Source organism: Ailuropoda melanoleuca, chromosome 3 (assembly GCF_002007445.2).
Source record: "Ailuropoda melanoleuca isolate Jingjing chromosome 3, ASM200744v2, whole genome shotgun sequence".
Classification (NCBI taxonomy): domain Eukaryota; kingdom Metazoa; phylum Chordata; class Mammalia; order Carnivora; family Ursidae; genus Ailuropoda; species Ailuropoda melanoleuca.
The window spans coordinates 91,434,435-91,459,381 of NC_048220.1; the positions used below are offsets into that span (position 1 = coordinate 91,434,435).

The following is a 24,947-nucleotide window of genomic DNA, read 5'->3' on the forward strand; positions in this document are numbered from 1 at the left end:
GTTGACAGTCTTACCAACCATTTTAACAGCCTTTTAATTTGTCGTCTAGAAAATTATAACTCTTCATTAACTTTGGGAGACACAGCATTGCAGTTGTGATATATCATTCCTCATTTTATTAACAATCTACTTAATGAAATTCAGGCTTTGAGCAGATGATGGTGATAATGTAAGCACTTGCCCTGGATTTTTTTTTTTTTCCTTAACAAAATTAAGAATTTACTGATAAGCATAATAGGAGAACAAACATCCAATTCCTCAGGAGTGCAAGAAGTAAAAACCTCAAGAAAGAGATTTTTGAGTCCTCATATGTATAATTAATACCCCTATAGTTTTTTCTAAAATGCTCAATGTCTTTACAACACCATTTGCCTCTCTAAGGTAATACTGAAAGACTATGTCAGTCCCTCAGTATTTATAAACATAACCCACTTGGATCAAAAATGGGGGGTGACATAATCTGGTAGAGGATCTTGGTGAGCACAAAAATGACAATCAGGGCAGGAAGTGGGTGGAGAAGAAAGGACAGTCTCTTCGGGGTAAGTCTGGAGGATCTTTACTCCAAATGCATTCACCTGTAATTGTCTATTTAAATATAGCTGTAGCTCTCACTCAGCAGATTTCACAAACTATGGTATTAGCAGTGTGAAATTAAATCTGACTAGACATATTCAAAAATCTAGCAAGTAAACAGAAGAACCGGACTGAGTCCACACAGAAGGAGAGATAGAGGGATCTGAGAGGGGTCTTAAAGATCATTCATGCCTTCCTTGGCCTCATTTTAAGAGAAAACTGAGGCTTCAAGACGATAAGTGACATGTCAAGGTGACAAAGTAAATTAGCGTCAGAGTCCAAGTTAGGGTCGAGGATTCAGCAGGACAATGTTGCCCTCTCACCAGGGTCCTGTCTGGCAGCGTAGACATTCGCTGCTCAGCTGCCGAACCCTCCAAGAATGTCATGCTTTATCCTGCATCACCTTGGCAGTGTCACCGGAAACTAGAGATGGTTATGAAAGATAGCTTCCTAGGGAAAAAGCATCTCACACAAGTTTTTTTTTTTTTCCTTTTGTTCAGGTTTATGTAGCAAACGTTGTAACACACTGAGATTAATTTTCACATAAGACCTATTTTTCCCACAGGAATCAGACATCATTTCATTTTTTGTTCCTTTCTCATATCATGACACTGCCCTCCCTAGGGATGATTTGTTGTATAGGTGGAAAGCTGCCCACAGACACATTCAAAATGAGACAGAAAAATCCAGCAAGTCTTGCCTTTGTCTCTGGACTCCATCTTTTCTCCTCTGGGAGATTTGCGTGTTTTGAACCGAGATGCAGGGGTTCCTTTTGAGATAAGTCTAAGCAATACTTCACAGTTAGGGTAAATGGAGACTAGCAGTACACTGGATTACTCTACGGCCTACAGTATTTATTGTTCCTTGTTCTAATGGTCATTTGATTAAAATATACCACAATCAGACCCAATCAAATCACTTAACTCTGTGCACAAACTCTTTAAGTAATTTAACATATATTTAATATATATGATTTTTGTGTATGTTCATGAACATAAATAAATTTATGTACTTAAAATTTACAAATATATAAATTTTAATGTGACTTATTGAGCATATATATTTAATATGTGTATGTTTATGCACTTTGCATATGTATATAACTATATATGTATATGGTCAATTGAAAAAATTAAAAGTATATTCATGCTAGAATTCCAAATACTGTAGGATTTAGTAATTATGATGCCATTGCAAAAAAACCCTAAGGTTTCAGGGGTAGTCATTTGGCCTTTTATAACTCCCTTTACTTGGGCCTTAGAGAAATAAGACATAGGATCCTTACATTCATAAAATTTAAAATTGGTTTAACAAATATCATTACAACAAAATGATACATTACAGCATATGATACTGGGATATGATTTGTAAGGAGAATTCTAAGAAGTATATTTTTTAAGATTTATTTATTTATTTGAGAGAGCACGCACATGCATGTAAGTGGGGGGAGGGGCAGAAGGCGAGGGGGAGAGAGAATCTGTGAGCAGACTGCCTGCTAAGCATGGAGTCCACCACAAAGGGCTCAATCCCAGGACCCTGAGATCATGACCTAAGCTGAAAACAAGAGTAAGCTGCTTAACTGACTGAGACACCCAGGAGCCCCTTAAGAAGTATTTTTTTAATTTTTGATGCAGGCCCTAAACATTTAGATTGATACTAAAGTCCAGTTTACTGTTTATTTTTTCTCTCTACATTAGCATAATTTAAAATACTCACAAATTCATACTGAGGAAGTTAGTGACATGCACAAAGATTTATGTAGAATGATGATCACTGAAGCATTATAGTAACAAAAAATAACGTAAAAACTAAAATTCCGCTGGAATAAAAAGATTCAGTGGAAGGGACAGCATGGATACAGCCGCACGGCAATGCCACACAGCTGTTGCCGAAATCTTACTCCAAAAGAATATTTCAAGAAAAAAAAATTCATGACACAACAAGTAAAAAGAGTACTAAAAAGTACATATAATTCCAATTTTGAAGATACATTACCTATGTGCACAAGCAGCTAAGAGGCTAGAAAATAAACAGACCAAAATGGTACAGCAATTGCTACTGAGAGGTAAGATAATCAGTTGTTTTAATTTTCTTCTTTATATATTTGCCATTCTCAAATTCTTTACAATGGATATGCATCGTTTTTATAATCAGAAAAAAAATGCAACCCAAGTAATTTAAAAAGGCTCTCAAAGACTGACTCCCAAATTATCCAAAACCCCATGCAGCAGCCTGAGCCCTACTCCCTTATTCAATGAAGTTTGGTTACGCCTCCACATTCAAACATCCAAGGTCCCCCAAATGCTGGCCACACCAGGCACTAATGAGCTCCCTATTTTCTAAAATATAGTGAAATGAAGACAGACTCTAGTACAGAGCATTGTATGTTAAATACTCTAATTATTAATAATGCAATTAATTTAATTAAAAGGATACTTAATAAAATAAGAATAAATGGGGTTTAAACTAAGTCCTTCACTGTCTAAGGTTCATTCAGGTCCCAGCGTAACAATTATTTACATTTAGTATAAACTAATTTACTGTTATTATCATTTTTATTAACGTCATCAATTTCTCTGATTCACTTTCACACATCCAAGGGGAATCAACAACACTAATTTTCCAGCCTATAATTTGTATGTAACAACCAAGCCTGGTGTACATCTCTCACATGAATTTAATTCTTTCTTTTTTTAGTTGTTTAGGGTTCAGTCCTGATCAAACGGAATTCAGAATGCTATTTATTTCTTTCCTAAAACACAAAACCTCCTACTCAGGAGTCACTGCAACCGCATCAAATGAAAGGCTAATTAATGTGTTTATTAAGTTTACTCTGAAATAAACACATATATCCAAGAGTGAAAATGCTTCTTTTTCTTTTTCTTTTTTAAGAAAGTGCCAGGTGATAGCATCTAGATACACAAACACTGCATACTCTATGGGGGACTTTCTACAAATATTTTTAAAGGCTCCTTTTGGCTCTGAATAAAGTAATATACTGGGACTGCCACAGGAGCATGAGTCGGGCTGTGAGAAGCCATAATCCGAATATGCTAAGAAAACGTAAGCAAAAAATTGCAAATAAAACTGCTTATATTCATGTAACTTGTTTGGCGACAGCCGTATAGCATAAGGAAAGCTGCTATAACTCATAACAGCATCTTGTAATAAAACAGCTCTATGCATCCCTCTCAAACTGTTCAGTGCTCAGAACTCATCAGATGGCTGAGTAAGCATTACACTTTGGGACAGTAAATCTGTTTCCAATATGGTGTACATTCACAGATAGGCGCTTTAGTATTCATCCTAAGACACTTCCAGCTAAGTACTCATAAAGAAAGGGTAATCATATATTTAAATATCGGGATGCTATTTTCTCTGTCTATTTTAGTGATCTACTTCACACCAGAACAAACCTAAATGGATCTTGGGAAACCTTTAGCAAACTCAACCCTGACTCACAGGGTAGACTCCCTACCTATAATGGTCTCTGGGAGATCTTCTCTTCTGCTCCCATTATACTCAGTGCTTCAGCTTGCCATGGTAGTTTCTGTGTGGTACTAGCATTCTATGGCTCTCTTTATCACCCTCACGTTAGCTTGTGGGTTTCCTCAGGGCATGGGCTGCGCCTTTTCCGTGTCTACATTTCCAGCTCCTAAACAAAACCAGGGACAAAGCCAACCATAGGTATGTGTTTGATGATTGACTGAGTGATCCCATGGTTTAAAGTCACCAGTCTTGGTTTGAGGTTCTGAATCCTTTCCACAGCCCTAAGGTTTGTATGGGGGTGAGAATAAAGCAAGCAGCCTATGAGGCTTTCAAGCTTTTCAGATGTTCATTTTTCTGAGAGATACATCCTGGTTTCAGCTTTGGAAGAGATTGTTTCTACTCTGCTATCAGAGAGGGGGAGAATGTTTTTTTCTTGTTTTTTTGTGTGGCACTATATCCATAGCAAGCTTGCCTGCCTCAGGTAAGGGACACAACATAGGAGGCTTATTCGGGGAGACGGGAACATTCTCTCAGAAAAGTGATTTTTAAATTTAAACCTCCTCCCATACAGATAAAGATTCAAGTCCCTACAAAATTAGATAATTGAGAACTCCAAGCAATTCTAAAGGTAAAAGTATTGAGTGGCTAGGTTGGTCTGAGATGAGTGTGAACTCTGTTTAAGCAGGGACATCCCCACCCTTGCTCCCACTGCTCTCACCTCCACAGTGGTTTCCCTTGGTTTTACCTCTTTGGCTCTGTCCCCAGCTTAGAAACCAGGAACACTGATCTCAACTTTAAGACTCCATGGCAGATTTCTCTCCTAGAAAACGAACACTTTAGGTGGAGCTTGATGGCATATTGATAAGTGGGACTTTGTGAGATTTGGGCCACAAGAAATTCTGCCTCACCACCAAGTGGTAACTGGAATTCAGAGGGGAAGACATTGGCCCTGGGTGGACAGAGAATGGCTCTGGTGGGCTGTGAAGCAAGACGGGACACAGCTCCTTCTGGTACCTGAGAGATCTCATGGTTTGTGGGGCTCTTGGGCTCAGTATCCTGGGCTGCACCATACCCAGGAGGTCACTGTTAACACACGAATGTGTTTGAGCACTGGAGATTTTGAAATAGAGTTGTAGAGTTTACAAAGAGATTTGTCATAGGCATTTCACCCACCTCAACAATTTGGTGATAGCAAGCACTGTTTACAAAGTGTTCCATCATTAATAAACTTCACCCCACATGTAAAACTTTGGAGTAGGACCTAGGACACTAACTGCACAGAAGGACCTAGGACCTAGGACACTAACTGCACAGAAGGACCTAGGACCTAGGACCTTAACTGCACAGAAGAATACACTTTGTCCTAGGGAGTCTTGTCTAAGATCTGCCCAGCATCACGAGGCCCACCATGGTCCAACACAGGCTTGAAGCCACGTCTCTCTACTTCAAATTCTGTGTCCTGAATTGCTCTTTTGCTGCAAAATCTGAGTTGCTGGAAATCTGGACAAGGGAATGAGTAAAGCAGGAGGCAGGAGGTGGCTTTCTCGTTAGGCTGGAACTCTGACTTGCTCTGATTCACCCCATCTACTCACATAGGAAACAGCAGGGAAGAGAGACACAGGGATGAAGAACTTGAGATAAAGACAGGTGAGGACACTCCAAAGAGCTGGAGACTGCAGAGTCAGAGAATGGTCCAGCCCATCACTTAACAGGGGTAAGGAGAACTATATCCTCTGGGTTCAGAGAAAAGAAAGGAAAGAGTGTACACACACACACACACACACACAAGTGAGGACAGCTAAAGACCACGGTTTTGATGTTTAAATGGTTTATGCATGAATACTGGAGAGGCAAAGGACAGAGTTTCCTGCCCATGTCTCCTGATTCACCCTTGTTAAATATAAACAGATCCTCAGTCAATGTAAACTCAACCCCATGAATTTAGGGAAGAGAACCAGGAACCTGATGATCAGGTAGTTTCGCTGGATGAATTCTGAACTAGAATCCTAGCTCTAAACTTGGAAGCTTATGTGACCTTGGCCACCTCAGAAACTCTCTAGGCCTCAGTTTCCTTATCTGTCAAGTGAATGGTTTGAAATAGATCAGTCCTGAGGATCTGTCTGGTTCTGACATTCTGTGTTCACAGCACTTTTGAGAGAGTTACTGTACTCTCATCATCTATGGTTTCCAGAGAAATAGCATCTGTCACATCAATGACACAGCATTTGTATCCCTCCCTTTATTTTTCTCCTGCTAAGGTGTTTTAATCCTGACAGTATAATAGAATAAATCACAGCCATCAGAGATGGGAGTGACACTGGCCACACACATTCGAGATAAACAGTCAAAAATCACTCACCCATGCCTTCCCCTTTGCCCACAGCCTCTGCTGTCTGACAACACTAAGGTTGAACTACGATTTCCATCTGGCTGCTCAGATCTGTGCACCAAAATAACCCTCTGCATTGTCTTAATAGCTGTAATGATACTCTGCTCTTCAGCAGCCTGTCTGTTCAGACCATCTCAATATTTGGATTTGATTTCTTTGCTCCAGCAAATGTTGAGGGAAATATGGTTGTTATATAGTCAATCAACAAACATTTCTTAGCGCCTACAAACAGCAGCACTAAAGGTAGATTGCTTAGGTTTGATTTTCTTTCCACCACTTATGTACAAGTTGCCTGCCCTTGGTAAGGGTAACTAACCCCACAAAACCTTGGTTCCCCTTGAGCATAGTGACGATTTTTATTTAGGTATGACGCACACATACTAAGGTATGAACCCCTGTAACTTTAGCTATTAACATTACTGTTATTACTCTTTTGTCTCTGTGTAAGACAAGAGAAGGAGATTATTACAGTGACAGAGAATTGCAGAAATAGATGAAGGTGAAAAAAGCTTCAAAAAGACAGGGTTATCAGAATAATTGGCATGGGGGCTAAATAAGTCCTACAAATGGATGATTTTCAAGATGAACTCCTATCTACTTCTTTGCTTTGTTTCCTCAATACTTAACTTAGCTGGCATTCCTGTACCTGTCTGTGAAAGCTATCTGTGAATGAGAAGCTATGGTATTCCATACAACCAAGGATGGGAATGTTTGTGTATGACAGACGGTTTTTTGATCTTAAAAAAAAAAAAAAAAGATTCTTCCCTCTTAAGAAAAAAAAGATCATGACATATCTGAATTAAACCACCTTTAAAAAGCCAAGGAATCACTGTCCACTAAGGATGATTGAGGAACAAGAAGTCAATATTCACTGTGCCTTCCAAGGGAAGTGGCAAGGAGTCGAAGCTAGTAGAGGATACATGGTTTAAAGCAAAAAAGGATTGGACCCACTGTTCTAATCCAGAAAGCAAGACTTAGAGATAAGGGCCATGATCTGATTGAAATGTGCTCTCTTTGTGATCCACAAAACATCCACTATTCATACCTGTAACTCTTAGCAAAAAAAAAAAAAAAAAAAAAAAAAAAAAGGAGTGAGCTTACTGCCTTCAGTGTATAGATGAACTCAGAGACTTCACAGATTTCTGCCAGACACACTTGAACCAGCCTCTAGGACTTGGAATGCTGTTTCCCCTCAAAATAATCCTGGATGGCTTGTACCTGTTCTTCCTGCTTACACTCTACCTTAGGATTTGTTTCCTGCTGAGAAGTCAGCGGCTTCTTTGTACTGTAATGATATTCTACTGCTCTCCAGCTGAAAATCCTCAAATGAGTTCCCACTGTCCTCTTAGTTCTGATGACCATGATCTCTATATTTCAGTCTTTCCATTGTTAAGATGAGGGTGATACTGACCTGGTACACGTAAGGTCACGAAGAACACGTGGCACTTCACAAGTATGCAATGGGAAGTATTATCATTAAAACAAACAAACAAAAACTCTGTGAAAGAAGATTCCTTCTATTCATTTCATCCCTGCCCCAGCCCCTTAACAAAATGTGCTGGGTCCCTGCCACAGCATGCTGAATCCTTCTAATTCTGTTCAAGACCGAAAGCAAGTAGCTTACAGTATTAAGCTGCTACATAATTAAACAGTTTATGACAAATCATTCTCCTGAGATGTAAACTGAGGTTGAACAAAAGGTAAGTTGTTCGCACAGATATTCATTCTATCTCTTACAGCTTTGTGATCAAGCCATTTGAGTTTCCTCAAAAGGGTTAATGAAAGACCTCCTGAAGGTCTCTGAAATCTGAGGCTGAAATTACAGCATGCATTATTATTACTGTTTTTGTTAGTCACCCAGAACACAAGTAAGATGTGTGCTTAGAGGATATAAAAAAGAAACAAAATGCACATTGGCTCACACTCAGAGTTTGGCTAAAAATACATTCCGACATGCAGCGCACAGGCATGTCCTAGAAAGCTTGCATGGTACCGGGGGCGGCCAAGAGGCAGCTCTGGCTTTGTTTGGCAACAAAGATCACTTGATCATGCAGAGAGAGTAGGGGGTCTGGCAGAGTCAGCTTTGAGTAAAAAACTGTGCCTTCCAATGTTCCTTCCAAATCTACTGTGGCCAAACTGAAATAACACAGGGCAAACAAATGCCCTAGGGGGAGGCGGAGACAGGGGAAGTGAGGGTGGGGGAGTGCTTTGGGACCAGATGCGAGCCCTCCAAATTCTAATGTATGATGGGAATCTCTGTTCAACAAACATCTATGAAATGTCTCTGTGAATGGCACTATAGCTGGTACAAAGGGGGATGGAAAGATGAATGAGGCACCGTCTTCCTCTTCAAGGAACTTACAGGCTATATTTAGAGCTTGTTATTCTGCATGGAGATCTGATGTGATGGCTTTCCAAGAGGAAAAAGCACTATCAGGTTTCCTAGGCATGTAGTGAGAAATCGCACATGTACTAAAAGCAACAACAACAAAGACAACCAATCAGGGGACTCTCTCTATATTTTTGCAACTTTCATATATATCTAAAACTATTCTAAAATTAAAAGTTTACTATTTTTTTTAAAAGAACCACCAGTGCACCAGAAATCATAATGTTTCTTATGTAAAACAAAATAAAAAACAAATCACAAACATTCTAAAACCTAGTAAATACCAAGCCATATCTGTAACACAAGCTTCTTTTTAAATCAGTCAATTCCCAACTAAGAAGTCCTCTGCTGGCATCGCTGGGAGCTACAGTTCCCAGACAGTCTTCTTTTGGCCTACACAGTGCATCTCAAAATGACTTAGCTGCCAAAGGTCTTGACCTACCTTGCCCCAAAAGCAGAGGCTGAGAAGAATTCTCAGTATGTAAGTACTTGTTTCGGAAGTGATTCAGAGGAGCGGGAGTGAGGGACAGGGTGAAAACCAGGACAGGAGGAAGAGCCAATAATGTAAACATGAGTGACTGAGTTGGCCACTGCTGTGGCTACCTAGCGATGATGGTGCTGGGACCTTCCAAGGAGCCTTAGGCCATCCTTCTCAGGATGAAGGAGAGGAGCATTTGCCATCGGTTTCCTATCCATCCGCTTCTGAAACCACAGGTCAAGGCGGCCTCACAGGTGCTGATTCTGGGATTGCTTACACTCAATTGTCTTCATCCTCAAGGGCATTTAGCACCTTATTGTCAGAAAATTCCAGGGCAGGAAAACAGGCCAGCATGTTGTGCAGAGCTTACTTACAGAGCTCCAAGAGTACATTATAGCAACATTTAAAACCTGAGGATTTCATGAAAAAAAACATCCAGATTTCTCATTTTCTTGGTAAGTTGTGAGATCTAGAACACTAGACTCAAATTCCTCAAAGGCGCCAANGAGAGCTCCAAGAGTACATTATAGCAACATTTAAAACCTGAGGATTTCATGAAAAAAAAATCCAGATTTCTCATTTTCTTGGTAAGTTGTGAGATCTAGAACACTAGACTCAAATTCCTCAAAGGCGCCAAACTTCCAGAGCAGAGAAGCACTGCCTGGACCTACATAATCCAAATCGGGACAGTCTCCATCCCCGACACATAGTTGAAAACCCAGCTTGCTTCATTCCTTGATCTCTCCTGCCTTCTCCTGTCAACGTTGGACTTTTTGCCCTGACTTGAACTATTCCAAGACTTCATAAATATTCACAGTGAAAAGCAAGCAAGGACCTACTACTAACACTATCTTTCCTCCCTGGCTTCATCTTTCAAAATAAACATAATTTGATTGTGTTTCCTCCAGCAGTAGGCTTCAATTCATCATTACTGCTTTGATGTTGAAGATGTTAGATCGATGCATGTAATTAATTGATTACGTGCTACATTCCAAGCCAGATGCTCACATTGAATCCTCACGTTCAATGTTTAGCAGAATGTAAGATAAGAAGTAGGAGTGCTCAAAGAATCAGTCGCCTTGCTGCTTCGGATTCGGAACAAACAGGTGGACCCTGACAACCGAGGACTTGAAACACCTAATATGCAGGCAAATGGCTGGTCATTATTGGTTTGGAAATACTATATAATGAGCTCCCGGCAACATGGCATTTATTAAGCAAAACCCTCTAGGAATTAGGAAGCTCTATTAAAACTAGAATTATGGGCTTTCGAGTGAACGTGAGATACCAAGTCACTATCCTGTGCATGAGGCCCTGTATGTTTGAAATGCTATCAGTTACCCAAGAAATGGTTATATTCTATAGTTCATTCAGTTACACTTAATTCTTTGAGATGTTTATATAAAAATATTGACGCCTTAGTCCAACCTTTCAGTGATTCAGATTTAATTAGTCCCAGGCAGGGTTTGGGCATGGGGACTTTTCAAAACTCCCCAGAAGAGTCTAATGAGTTGCCACCGGTCCGGAGACAGAAATGGCATGTGGCTGTGGCCACCTTCGCTGTCCCCTCACTGCTCAGCTAAGATAACTCAGCACTTTGCTGTAGCCTTCCTGCTGTTCAATCTCTGGGTCTGTGAAGCAGAAAGTGTTAAGTGGGTCATCTCCAGGCAGGGCTTTTGCAACACAAACAAATGGGGGTCAGAGTGTGAGCATTAACTGAATTGTCATTGTGAACTAAGAAGAATTTGAACCCAAGGCTGTCAGATGAACAGAGGTCTTTTTAAAGTTGATAGTGTCACCTGAATTTGCAGTCATTCTGAGAGGAATCCGTTTGGGCTATGGATATTCACTCTGCAGTTGACTGTATTTTTTTTAAGGACATTAAAATAATATTTTTCCCTTCCCTCAATGTTCCAGCAAACAGATCCATAGAAACATATTTAATCCACTGAATTACTCTCTAAATAAATTCAACATTTTGGTTCAAAGTGCTACAGATAAATTCAGTGCTTTAATTCCCATACGTGAAGGGAACTTTACCTGTACAAGGACGGACTGGAAAGCATGTATTATACAGTCAAGGTGGCAGTAGACGTGGGGGGATTTAAAAGGAAGTGCTTCAAACTATTTTTAAAATAAAATACAGCCCACTGGGACAGCAACTGCCCAATGCCTACTATTCATAAATCAGGGTGAACAAAGAGAAGCTTCACATTTTGTGGCTCTGGCCAAAGAAAAAGACCTGAAAAGGAAGGAGAATAACAGATTCAGCTGAGAATACAACAGAGCCCATCTGATTTTCTCTGCTTCTTTTTGTTGTTGTTGTTGTTGTTGTTTAATTCCCAAAAAGATCTTTCTATCTTGGAGAAAATGCATTAAAGATAACACTCATAGTAACTTTGGGAAAATATTCCAAATATTATAAAAGGCTGTTGGACATTATTAAATAAGTCTGTGCTGCACTTATTTTTAATATCTTTGCACACACTCAGTATTTGTTCTGACCGCTCCCAGCAGAGGTTTATTGCTAAAGTAGATCTGACTTGAGGTTGAGTGGAAAGGAAAGCAGTCAGTGCAGGGGGAACATTGAGTAACTCGGTGCAAGGGAGTTTAGCTGGAGCAGGGAGAGAGGGCTTGGGAGAGATGCATGCCAATTAAGGTGCTCAAGAAATGAACATGAATTCATTTTGGGTACACACCAGCCCCCTCCTCTTCATACGTCCGTAGGGATGCTTCTGGAATTGCCAGAGCTGAAAATTAAATTATAAACCTAAAACATGACACTGAAAATGTAATGTCTCCTTTGATAATATCAGTGCGATGATTCATCAGTGGGCGGGGCGGCACCCCTCTTGGACCCACACCGTAAGGCATGGTGAGCCTGACATTGACAATTACTCCATCTCTCACAGCAGCTTCTCCTAAGCTCCCAATCGCAATTATATCCTGTCACAGATCACATGGCACCAAAGGCCTCCTACACGTATGACACGGTAGGTCCCCACAGAGGCACAACCGCGCTCTGTGAGAGTGGATCACCAACACACAAAAAGCAGATGTGAGTGCACTATACGAATGTCAGAGTGTGTTAGAGAAAACTCGTGCAAGCTGGCATTTCACAATGTGGGATTTGATACTGTCACAATGGACAGACACACAGCCCACGTCTTCTAAGTTCTAAGTTCCTTTTCTGAGCCGTGCTTCAAATTCTTCTTCTTGGTACAGGAAACGAGCCGCTAATAAGAATAAATTCTCTCGGAGTTGCAACCATGAATCACAGCACAAAACTGCAGAGCACTTCGTTTATCTTCTTTTTCACGGGAGCCCGAACCCACATGCCCTGTATGCTGAGTCACTCCTACCCAGGCGAACAGTAATAGTAACAGCTCGTGAAGGACCACAGTTCAGAAGGGAGAGGTTTCACCAAAGAGGTGGTTCATACGTAAAGCCCTGTGGTGAAAAAGGGATCTGGAATATGGGCAGACCAGTTCTACAAAGTTGAAATGGGCAGAGCAGGGTACGTTTTCTTTTGGCTGTTGTTATGTCCTTCAGGGACTGGGTATGGAAAGCCCGGGACTGAAAAGAGAATGGGGAAAAGACAAAAGGCAAGGGATGTGGCCTGTGGCACACTGGAATGTGAACGGACTGGCTTCAGGCACTCAATTCAACATTTCTAAAGCAATCTGTAAGCCGGACTAAACATATCTAGGGGCTGAGTATGCCTGTGTGCATTAACTTTGTGACCTCTGACTTAGGGGACAAAAAGGAGGCCACCTCTGAGTGGGGGAGTGGGAAATAAAACTAGCACTGTCTGATTTCTTTATGCCTGGAATACGCAGTCAAGTTGGGACTGAGTTGAGCGTGCAAAAAGTTTTTTTTTCCCCCCACTCTTTTTGAAGGATCTTCTTCTTTTTCCTGTCCATTGATTACCTGTGTTCCCATGTGAGCTTATTTCTTTCCCTTGTACATTTTTCCTGGATGATCACACTGAGTACCAAGAAATTATTAGCTGTCAACTCCTAAATCTCTATCCAGTGCAAATCTCTCAGCAGAATTTCACAGCCTGTACATTCTGCTGCCTATTAGATATCCACACGTACATGGCCTAAGGGCACCTCCAACTCAAAAGGCTCGCACTTACACATCCTATCTTTACCTACAAACCAGCTCATCCTCTGTTTCAAACCCCAGTGACTAGCACTAACATTGAGATAGTTGCCATAACCAGAAACTTCAGTCCTTCCATCTTCTTCACTCCCTCACCTTGCTTCTCCCATCAGTTGCCAGAAAGCACTGACCCCACCTTCTAAACATTCACAGTTTTGCTAGTCAAGTTACCAACTGGCAGGAATACAATACACACTCACTTGCACACATAACATACATCCCCACGCATATGCTGAGTCTCTGATTTATTAAGCCAATGATAGAGAATGAACAAGGTACTGTGGTCACACACAAAAGAGGTAGATAAAACATAATCTTTTTTTATTTTTTCTTGCCATGGATCCATAGGAGGTGCTCCGTTGCTGATGCTACTCTTTATATAGGCAGGAACCTAACAAGGTTGAGGGGAAAAAAAATCTAAACTCTTGTAACAATGCTACATTTTTATACTCAGGCGTATGTCACCACTCTAAGCGAACTTGAACTATCAATCTATGCACTTCCATTTAAGGGCTTCATTACTAGCATTGACCTTTCCTGGCTCTTTAAGTAAACTCAGCATCAGAAAGGTAAAATTCTCAATGCTCAAGAGTCCCAGAACAATATGCCTGCCTCCACTTTTACAGAGTCCTAAAAAGTCAACAATCTTTGTGGCTTAACAACATTTTTCAAACCATCTCCTTCACCCCAAGTCAGACTATTAAGCTCCCTTGCCTCCATGAAATATAATCTCCTAAGCTACCTCACTGAGCATCTTGTCTCCGTCATATATTGCATAAACTGAAGCCAGCAGTATCTCCTCAAAAAGCATCGTGACCCACTTTCATCCTACCACTCTAGCCCATTTGTCCCCACTCCACATTCAGCTAACTTGAACTTCTTTTAGATTCTTAGACCAAGCTTTGTCATCTCTGGACCTTTGCACGTTCTATATTTTTGCCTGAAAACTTCTTGCCAGTCTGATCACCCAACTCCCCATCCTTCAACTGTAGGAAAGGATGTCACAATTCTGACATCCTGATGCGCAATTCTGGGTTAGATGCCTCTCCAGAATCACAAGGTATTTTTCCCTTTTTGGTGTCTATCAGACATACCCATTTACATGTCTCTTATATCTTTCCTTTTTAGGATCACCAGGCTTTGGGTGGTTACAGACTGTGTTTGCCTTATTCATTGCTATATACCATAACTTAACACAGTTGCCTCATGGGTACCCCAAAATATATTTGGATTAATTTGAGTGAAGGGGAAAAAATAGGGCAGTGTTTTAGAAATTTAAGACGATCTATGATACCAAAAAATAAATAAATAAAATAAAATAAATAAAAAAGTGCCAGGGGAAGGACTAAGGGAAGGAGGCAATTTAAATGGCAAAGTAGTTGTCCAGTCTTGAAATGTTAGAAGCTTCCCATGGAATGAGAAACTTGGACAAAAGAAAAATTAAGAAAGAATAACCATCATAATTTGACGAACATCAACATAAAGAAAAAAGAAGTCCTCTTGGAAGACCAAAATGCAAGAGTTGTGATACCAATTCCCAAAAGCTAGGAAATAAAAATGGCAACAGATTTGAGGAAAAGATAATTAAGTTTTCTACTGGGCTATTTAAAAAGACATACTCCAGGAGCAGTTAGAAAGTAGAAATGGAGCTTGGAAATACAATTTATGTTAGACTTGAGTCTCAGCAGGGCTGGGAGCTTCCTGTACGAGGGCAGCCAGTATTCCTCACCCACTTCTGATACCAGAACCTTTCTTTCCAACATGGAATTCATTCCATCTGGTTTAGGACGCACTCACCATAAGCCATCTCCAAGCACAGAGCAGGCCTAAGTCAAAGACATGGCCAAGAAAAGTCAGAGTGTAGAGGCATCAGCATGTGCCCCCTGTGAGGCCTATCTGGATCTGACCCTTTCCAACAGTGTTACTGAGGGCAGAGAATGTGAGAGTGGGATTATTAACAGACATCTTCAAATAGATCTCTCCAAAGAATAAAGCCAAGTCAGAGAATGAGAAACAAGAGACAGTATGTGTGGGTCCACATGTGTTGTTAGATTCTGCAATGATGTAAGACAAGGCATCAAATATTTTGCATAAGCTTATTTCAGTCGGAATATTATCTTAGTTTCACTTGTAACTGAAAAAGTCTTGAAAAGTAGAAACAGCGAATGTGGAAGTTATAGAAACTGGACTGTTACAAAGAAACTGCCATCGAAAAGAAAGAATGGAGGGCTAAGGGAGAAACTGGAGAAGAACCACAGAAAAAGAGAAAAAAAAATTCAAATCAGAGTAAGTTAGATCCAACGGAGAATGCAGAATTGACAACAGGTAATTACTTAAAGGGTAATAATTGGGCAAGCACAAAAATTCAAGTTGGAGCAGTATAGATTTAATACCAGAAGGGCACTGAATGCAACAAAGAAAATCCAGAGAAAACTGAATCACTAAGTGGCAAGGACTCCAAATTATTACCTATAGAGTGATGAGAACGGATTAATTTTCTCCAGAGTTTATAAGGATAAAACCTTCCAGCCCTAAAATTCACATTTATTTTTATGCCATAAAATGCACATCTTTAAAACAAAGTCTGTTTCCAATGACACTACCTTAGAACATTCTTTTTCTGATCTTTTTTCTTTGTTTACTTGTAAAGTTGTTTGACTAGCAACTCTCGTACAGTGTGTTGGCATCAGCTGACAGTTGTTAGATGGTATCTTTCCTTTTTTACTAAAAATAGGGAAATAATGTGTGAGTTATGTTCATCTTTGGTAGTAAAAGGTATGGTGCATAGGGAGTCAAACACACTTTATCAACAACTGGAAGAAAAATTCTGGATTTGAAGATGTCAGAATTTTTGCAAGTCATAAGAAAGAAATCCAAGGGAAAAAATGTTCTCTTGCACACAATATTAGAAGTGGAGAGCCGATGATGACCACTTTTGTTGGCAACAGGCTTGAAATGATAATAATGATAACCACTAGCATTTATTCAGCACTTATTAAAAGAAAGATAGCATCCACACCATGATAAATGCATAATCATAAAAAACATTATCCCAATAACTATAATGTGGGACCTTTTGCAGAGGGAGAAAATGAGATTCAGAAGGTCTATGTTCTAGAATTTGATCAAGCTCACACTGACGGCACACATCAGTACTGGGGTACAGACAGTTGAGCTTTGGATCTGCATTCTTAACTGCTTTCCTATATGCCTCTCAAATGAACCAAGAAGGATTTAAGTTAGCCAGCAAGAAGACTATGGATCATATTACACTGGAAGTTTGTAGATTCTCTTTTTCTTAAAATCGATCAATCAATCAACAACACAACCAAAGAATAAGAAGCAGCATGTTATTCTCAATTGAGTTATGAAAAGAAGTTCTGCCTACAGGTGGGAGAATAAATTAAAAGCAACCTTCTCAAGGTACTTTTTAGCCTTCCAAATACCGACCTGACAAACTTCTGAACTTCACTAAAACTTAAAAGATGTTCTTTGTAGGTAAGGGGCTGGGGTTTTCAAAATAGAATCTTTCTGTTGCTTTGGGTACAGTGGAAAAATAAGTTTAAGACACTGGTATAGGCAGAAATGCTCACAGGTTTCCAAAGTATTTCAACAATTCTTATATACATTGATTGAATGAATATAGCTAACACTTCAGCTTATAGTGGTTCATGAGTTTCTAGCACAATAACACAGGTTAAATTTTTGCTATGCCAGATTACACAGAGTAAAACATAGTGCCCCAATTATTTTAAAGATCACAGGAGTGAAAATTGGTTTATGAAATACCAAAATCAAACCTAGCCTAAAATGTGTACGTGTGTATGTCTTTATGTATTTTTTAAGTGCATTAAAGGGCTGGTGAAAGTTATTTCTGTGCTAGAACTGATTGAGGGAACTGATGCAAGCATATTTTCAAAAATCCAATCTTCCCCCAATTCTTTCTTCAACCTTGACCCGAAGAGACAGCCCGAGGTGCAGAGAAAGAATTCAATCTTGGTCCCCTCTCCAGAGACTTGCACTACTAACTGGAAAGAAGGGCTTTTTGAGGCGTGAGAAGCCTGGCTGAACTCTCTAGCCCACTGGGCCTTGCCTAGTGCAGAAATCAGTCAGTTCTGCTTACCTGAGCAATATCATTTAGAAAGCAACACCTTTCTTGGTTAGTGTTCCAGGTTGAGAGGTTGTGGGAAAAGGTGATGACTACAGGGGAGGGCAAAGAATCAGTGCTGTCAGCCTGGCGCACGTTCTGACAGCAGGAACTTTTTCCTGCAGTGGTGGTGCGTGGAGAGCTAGTGTAGGTAGGAACCCTTGCAGGGAGTTTGGGACAGTTGTGGAAATGGAGACGAATGGGTGAGCACAGGAATCGAGATCAGCAGTGCTGGTGGCAGTGCTCATGGGACATTCAAGTTAGCAAGCGTAGTTCCTATAGTAAGAAATGTTTAAAGGTGTTGATACCAAAAAGGTTTATAAACTGAACATTGTAGCCTTTAACTGGGGCTTTAATGGCATGCTTTTGTTTATTCATTTATTTGGGAGGGGATCAAACAGAGTAGTTCAAGACACAGCTCTCGCATCCAACTTGCTGATTTAAAACTTGTCTTCACCAATTCCTCCATTTGTGACCTTGGAATGATTTATTTAACCTCTCTGTGCCTCAGTTTCCTTATCCAGCAAAAAGGGGATAATAAATAGAACCCACCTCACAACCTGTTGTGAACGTTTCCCTGGGTTAATATAAGCAAAATGCTTAGACTGACACCTGACATATAGAAAGTGCTCCACGAATGTTAGCCATTACTCTTTCGTTGTTCTCGTTGTTCTTGTTTAATGCATCTGAAATTGGTGTACTAATCCTGGTGAAACACAGAATGTAGACCAGAGTCACAGGCACATTAATATGTGAAAGCAGAATTCAAGTCTAACTTGAGGCTCACAAGTCATGGGGGAATGTCTTGTGTATCACGCTGCTCTACACCCTAACTTCAGGGTCCCAAAGAACAAGCTTACACAATCTGCCTGGGCGCTCGGCTGACCTTCATTATTTGAAGTGGCACCTATTTCACAGGTTAGACTGGGGCTGGGTCTGACCGGGGATTAGACCACTGGTCACTTTTGTTAGGTGCATTAACTCGCAGACCACCAGGATGCTATTCAGTGCAGAATTAGTCATTTACTAATTACTAATTACTCCAATGGCCACAGACCTAAGGTCAGCAATTTTCTCCCTTCACACCAGGGGGATCCAGCATAATAGAGGCCAGACAGGTAATTTGCATTGTCTCTTCTTCGGAGCAGAGGCTGATCCTGTGTTGAAAGCAGGCAAAGAAGGTATAGCTTGATGGGAACTTACATGAGCTTCTCATGGGAACACCTAGCCTCTCTCTCCTGCTGGGATCTGGCAGGTTCTCACGTTTGATACTTGCAGATACTTGCAGGGGAACTGGACAGGGTCTGACCCTGGCCCCACATCACTTTTAGTAGCTGGCAATTCTTTTCCACTCTGAGCATCTGGAGAGCCATCCAACTGTGTTTGCCAAACTTGCCTGAATGTGAGAAGCATGTTTGTTTTATGATCAGTGTCTTGGGTTTTAAATAAGAATACCACAGGAGATGATCCCCCTATGATCCTTGCTAATGTATCTCTAGGCTAATAAGTTCTGAGATGATCCCGCTCTTTGATTTCATGAATAAGAAAATAAAATGGGAAATGCATGACATTTAAAAATTATTGTTATTCCTGAGAGTAAAATTTATTTTAACCCTCTCTGTAGTGGCTAAGTTTCACGTTGACTATGATGCTTGCCAGATTGTATCTCCTGTTCTTCCCCTCCTTAAGTATGTGCTTATTTACTTCCTGAGTTCAATTTTAGAACCCATCAAAGTAGATCCACTCAGACTCTGACTACATTTTCATGCATAAATTCATAGATGTCTTCAGAAGGAACTGCACTTGCATATGCAAATACTTTCCAATGCCTTTTCATTTCTACTTTTGGCCTGCAGTTTTTAATTCATGCAAACACATTACACAAACAAATATGGGCTCAATAACAACACACGGCATGTGTGAATTGTTAATTGCAAAGCTATGGGTTTGATACGGCCAAGCAACTTCCATTATTATCAATGGAGAGGAACAAGATTAAACAGGAAGAATAAAGGTATATTTGAACATAAAATCCCAAGCATTTGGTTTCATTTTATGTAAATATTAATAAGGGAAAAGGTGACAGGACAATCCACAATTCAACAATAATCTGGGATCTACAGCTCAGTGCACAATGATCCCCAGAAACCAGGATGCACCTTTAATGAGACTTAGGAAGAAGGCTCAGCATTTCAGCACAGAATCATAAGAAACAAAAATGTATGCAGCAACACTGTAAATAAAACCAAAAATATAGTAGAAAATGAAAGGCTTTCAACCATGCTGAACGTGCATCACCTTTCAAAATATTTGAGTCTTGTATTTGTGACACTCTTGGAAATAACAAGTGTCCTAATATTTTATGTTGGAAATTTAAACACTCAATTAATTAAGCTGTGATTCTTCGTATTTTTTCCCCCAATTCCCACTCATGCACTTTGGGGTCAGGAGAGAATTTAGTGAAGTAAAACATTTGTTGAAGTTACTCACAGATCAAAGACATCTGATACAGAGAAATTTTCAAGCAACCCTCCCCCTGTTTGAAGTGCGTTTTATTTACATGAAGATAACTCAGAAAAGGAGAGTGTAGATTAAAAGTTGTATCCTGCAAGGGTCTACAATTGCAGTGGAAACATAATTTTAACTGTTTCTCTACTGATTTTTTAAAAATATTCTGTTAAATATAAAAACTGGAGCTAGGCTAACTGGGAGCATATGAGAACATGATTTTTAGAACAAACACTGGACTGTAGATTTGCGTGTGTATGTGTGTATATACATAGAGAATACATATGTGTGGTGTTTTCCACCAGGAATGGAATTCCAAGCTGCTATCAACTGAATGTTTGTGATCCCCCCCCCAAAAAAAATCTTATATTGAAACTGAATCCCCAATGGTATTTGGAGGTGGGGCTTTTGGAAGGTGATTGAGTCATGAGGGTAGAACCCTCATGAACAGGTTTAATGTCCTTATAAAAGATGACCCAGAGAGCGCCCCTCCTCTCTTCAGCTATGTGAGGACACAGGGAAAGATAGCTGTCAATGAACCAGGAAGCTAGCTTTCACCAGACACTAAATTCGCTAGTACATTTATCTGAAACTTCCCAGCCTCCTGAACTGTATGAAATACATTTCTGTTGTTATAAAGCCACCACTTTATGGTATTTTGTTAGAGCAGCCAGAAAGAACTAAGACACAAGCTAAAGTTATCTCATGAGGAATTGAATTAGTTGAATACTCAGGAACAGGAACATGGAACAAGAAATAAAGAATCAATGTTACCAACCAATGATGCAATAACCTAGCAGGCAGGGCCTGGAATCTTGGCACTGGCAAATGACCCTTCCCGGTGCATTCCCTGTATTTTTGTGCATTCACTTGCAATTTTGCTAAGCTGTTCATGTAAANGATAAAGAATCAATGTTACCAACCAATGATGCAATAACCTAGCAGGCAGGGCCTGGAATCTTGGCACTGGCAGAATGACCCTTCCCGGTGCATTCCCTGTATTTTTGTGCATTCACTTGCAATTTTGCTAAGCTGTTCATGTAAATCACACATGGCAAGGCTGGTACACGAAGCACAAGACATGGAGCTCGTGAGTCAACCTCACCGTACTGCGTCTCAGCCCTGTTTTTGCTTTAGTCTATATGTCCATACATTTACAGCAACCCTTGACAAGTGATAACAAACTTCCTCACGGATATTGGATATGAAGAGAATGCCAACTGTTACTGCTTGAGAAAAATATCCTCCTCCCCAAAGAAATCAAAATACTGAAAGAAAAAAGTTTTGGTGAAAGTCGCAGGGAGAATTATATCTGTGGAATTGGGTAATAATATACATCAGTTCACCTATGCTCTGAAACACAAGAACACAAATGCATAACTCAAAATTAACACCACGTCTGAGGAGGAAAGAAATTATATATTACAGGATAGGGGAGGTTCGAATAGGTTTTAATCAATATACCATTTGTTCAAAGAGATTCTAAATGAGAAGCTCAATGTGTAAAACAGTAGATATTTGAGCTCTTGGAGGCTTATATGTGGGATTCAAGAAAAACAGTTTAAAAACCACAGATAATTTTGTGTTCTTCAGGACAGGGATTCATAACGGTCTCAGGAATACCCCTTTCAGAGCCAAAGGTTCGCTGTATGTTACATTTATCAAAACCTACCATTGTGGGGCTCCAAAGCAACCACCAAATTGTCAAGGAATTCAGCATTCAGGACAAAAGAGGCACTTCTGCCATTCCCACAGGATTCTGCTACCGGTCGATAAAAGGATTGTTCTCTTAAACTAAACTCTAAAGGGGAGACAATGCCAGCAAGCTTTGCTTCCATTCTTTTTACCAACCTCAGTGATGAACGCGCAACGGTGCAAGAATGTAAGGCAGCTCGGAGCAAGTCGGTGGGGTTAGCTCTACCTACCTTGTCTTGGAAACTCATCTGACTCCCGGTGAACGAGGTCTGTGACTCGGTTTCCATAGTGCATCCTGCTGTCATGGTCATAGGCCTTCAGAGTCTCGCTGGAGCTGTAGGACTTTTGCGTGGGCACACGGCAGTCTTCACTGTCCAGGGAGGAACTCGTGTAGCGGCACTCTTTGCCACACCGCCCCCTGGTCAGAGAGCGGTGTCGTCTGTCCTTCACATCCATTATTCTGGGTCCGGCAGAAAGTCGACACTTTCAGAAAAGTGAGGCCTGAGTTTTGGCACTTGTCACTTTGCCACCTAAAAACATCAAAGGAAAAGAACAAGACGGTGATTATAAGAAATGCTGCCTTCAGTTCTGACTCATGCTCTGACTCAGATAAAAACATAAAAAGGAAATTTGGTCAGTAGTGCACGATCTTTTTTGCAAATGTTTAATGCATACTTAAACAATCAACCTAAATAGAACAACTGGATACAGTACATTATGTTGGTTAATAGATTTCGAGAAGAAAAATAGTATTAAAATAACTCATCTTTTGATTTTCCTATATGTATACAGATGACATAAGTCTGTCACTAATGCAAGATTTTACTATGAAGTGGTTCAAAGCAAAACTGATTTTACACATCTTTAATTGCATTCTCTTTCTGCTACAGAGAGGTTGGGGTAAAGCAAATATCAAAATTAAGTAAGTAAAAATTAAAGAAAGGTGTACAGAGGCATTCATATATGCTAATGAAGCTTTGCAATGGTACCAAGTCACATTTGACTGATATAAAATTGCCCAGCTGGGTCTGGAGAATAGTAACACAAGCCATTCTTCACATGCAAACAAACCTCCTCTGATTATTTTTTTTTTTTAGATTTTATTTATTTATTTATTTGAGAGCAAGAATGAGAGAGAGAGAGAGACAGAACGAGCATGAGTTGGGGGAGAAGCAAAGGGAGAGGGAGAAGCAGAACTCCTCGCTGAGCAGGGAGCCCAATATGGGGCTCAATCCCAGGACCCTGAGATCATGAGCTGAGCCAAGGCAGATGTTTAACTCACTGAGCCACCCAGGTGCCCCACTCCTCTGATTTCTTTTAATGAAACTTTGGCAAACTCCTAATCAGTTTTCTTTCCTTTGCAAATCTGTATCTTGAACACAGCAAGTCACTCCTCTCCCTAGTCACCTACCAACAGGAGATCTTGTTAACAAGAGGTCTAACTGGCACAACCACATGATCAACCCAAGCCTTCTGGGCTTCACTGCTGGGCTATCCATTGCTGAAAAGAAAAATGGGGAAGAATACTGAATGCAACAGGTGAACTGATGGGAAGGAGCCTCTTTAACACATGAACTGGCAACCAGAGAGCCCCCAGCCTGTCACTTGACACCCTGAGCCTGAAAGTGTATGCCAAAAGTCACTCAGAAAACACTAGCCTTCTGCCTAGCAAATACAACAAAATCGCTTAGATGCCTCCAAGTTTCAGATGATAAGCTCTTACGGATTTCATTGGCCATGCAAAATAGCATGGACCATAGGGCCAGGGCCTGGACAGAATGGACAAATACGAAATTTAATTAAAATGGAAAATACAACTCAGAGCCAGTGTAATGATTTTTCTCCAGGCTACTGTTGCTCACTGCCTCTTAATATGTCAGAAAATATTTGGTGAGCAGATCTGTGGTTTTGAACTCCTCTGCTCTTCTTTGGTTATTTACCACATTGTAATAGGATGCCTATTTATATCAAAGAACTAGCCTGTATGCAAAGCAATGTGCATGGCATCTGTCTCAAGATGGCAGAAGCCAAGTTATCCTCTCCTTGTCTTTTTACACTAAGAGTCCATTTTGGATCTCATGAATCCTCCTGACTTACATTATTTGTATCCTTCATCAAATACTGCTTATAATCATGGGTAATTTTGTTTGAAAATTGGCAATTAAAAAGAGGGTACACCTGTTGTGAACACCAAGCACAGTGGTATTGCTGCTATGATCACTCATAAAAGAGCTAATCTTTAGTTTCCTGGAGTGTACAGTTCCTGACTCAGGAGGCCGAGAAGCATCTTTGCAAGTTACGAGTCAAGACCCTAGGACCTGCTTGAAGGACACAAATACTCAATGTTGGCATGGAAGTTTTTGTTGCTGCATAGCTGATCCAAGTATCTTAACATTAATTTCTAGATGCCAAAAATCACCTCCCCTAATTCACAACATGTGATCTCAACATTTTGGAATTCATAATACAGGCTGGTTAAGAGCATGACCATTGAACTCTTGATTGGATGCCAACCTTACCATGGCCAGAGCTTTTGTAAAATTACTCCTGGACTTTCAAATTTAATTTCTCAACCAGCGAATACAGAACATAACAGAATCTACTTCATAAAGGTTTTGTAAAATTAAAACAGATACTGTGGTAAAGCTCCTGATATGTTGTTTAACACATGGTAGGGACTGTATAAGAAATAGATTTTTTGGGACACCTGGGTGGCTCAGTTGTTAAGCGTCTGCCTTCGGCTCAGGGAGTGATCCCAGGGCCCTGGGATCGAGCCCCACATCAGGCTCCCTGCTCCGCTGGGAGCCTGCTTCTTCCTCTCCCACTCCCCCTGCTTGTGTTCCCTCTCTCGCTGGCTGTCTCTCTGTCAAATAAATAAATAAAATCTTTAAAAAAAAAAAGAAAAGAAAAGAAAAAAGAAATAGATTTTTTCCTTTAAAATTATTAATTTTTTTTCTTAGCTAAGTAGTTATAGACTTGCATAAGACAGAGGGTGGCAACAATAATATAAATCCCTAGAACTCAAAATTCTGATTACAAATATCAATATTGACCTACACACAGATAAAGGAAGAGCTTCAAGCCTTATTAAATGTATATAAGACTGTGTGTA

The 24,947-nt window shown here is 40.2% G+C and overlaps 1 protein-coding gene across 1 annotated transcript in view; it reads right to left on the reverse strand.

The window, feature by feature from the left end:
• The window catches only part of TENM2 (teneurin transmembrane protein 2), a 1,230,113-nt gene that overhangs the window by 918,679 nt on the left and 286,487 nt on the right, over positions 1 to 24,947 (reverse strand). Inside the window, exon 3 of the mRNA XM_034655661.1 lies at positions 22,066 to 22,365. Within this exon, the coding sequence (XP_034511552.1) occupies positions 22,066 to 22,291 (226 nt within the window). The 5' untranslated portion in view covers positions 22,292 to 22,365. The remainder of the gene's footprint in view (positions 1 to 22,065; positions 22,366 to 24,947) is intronic.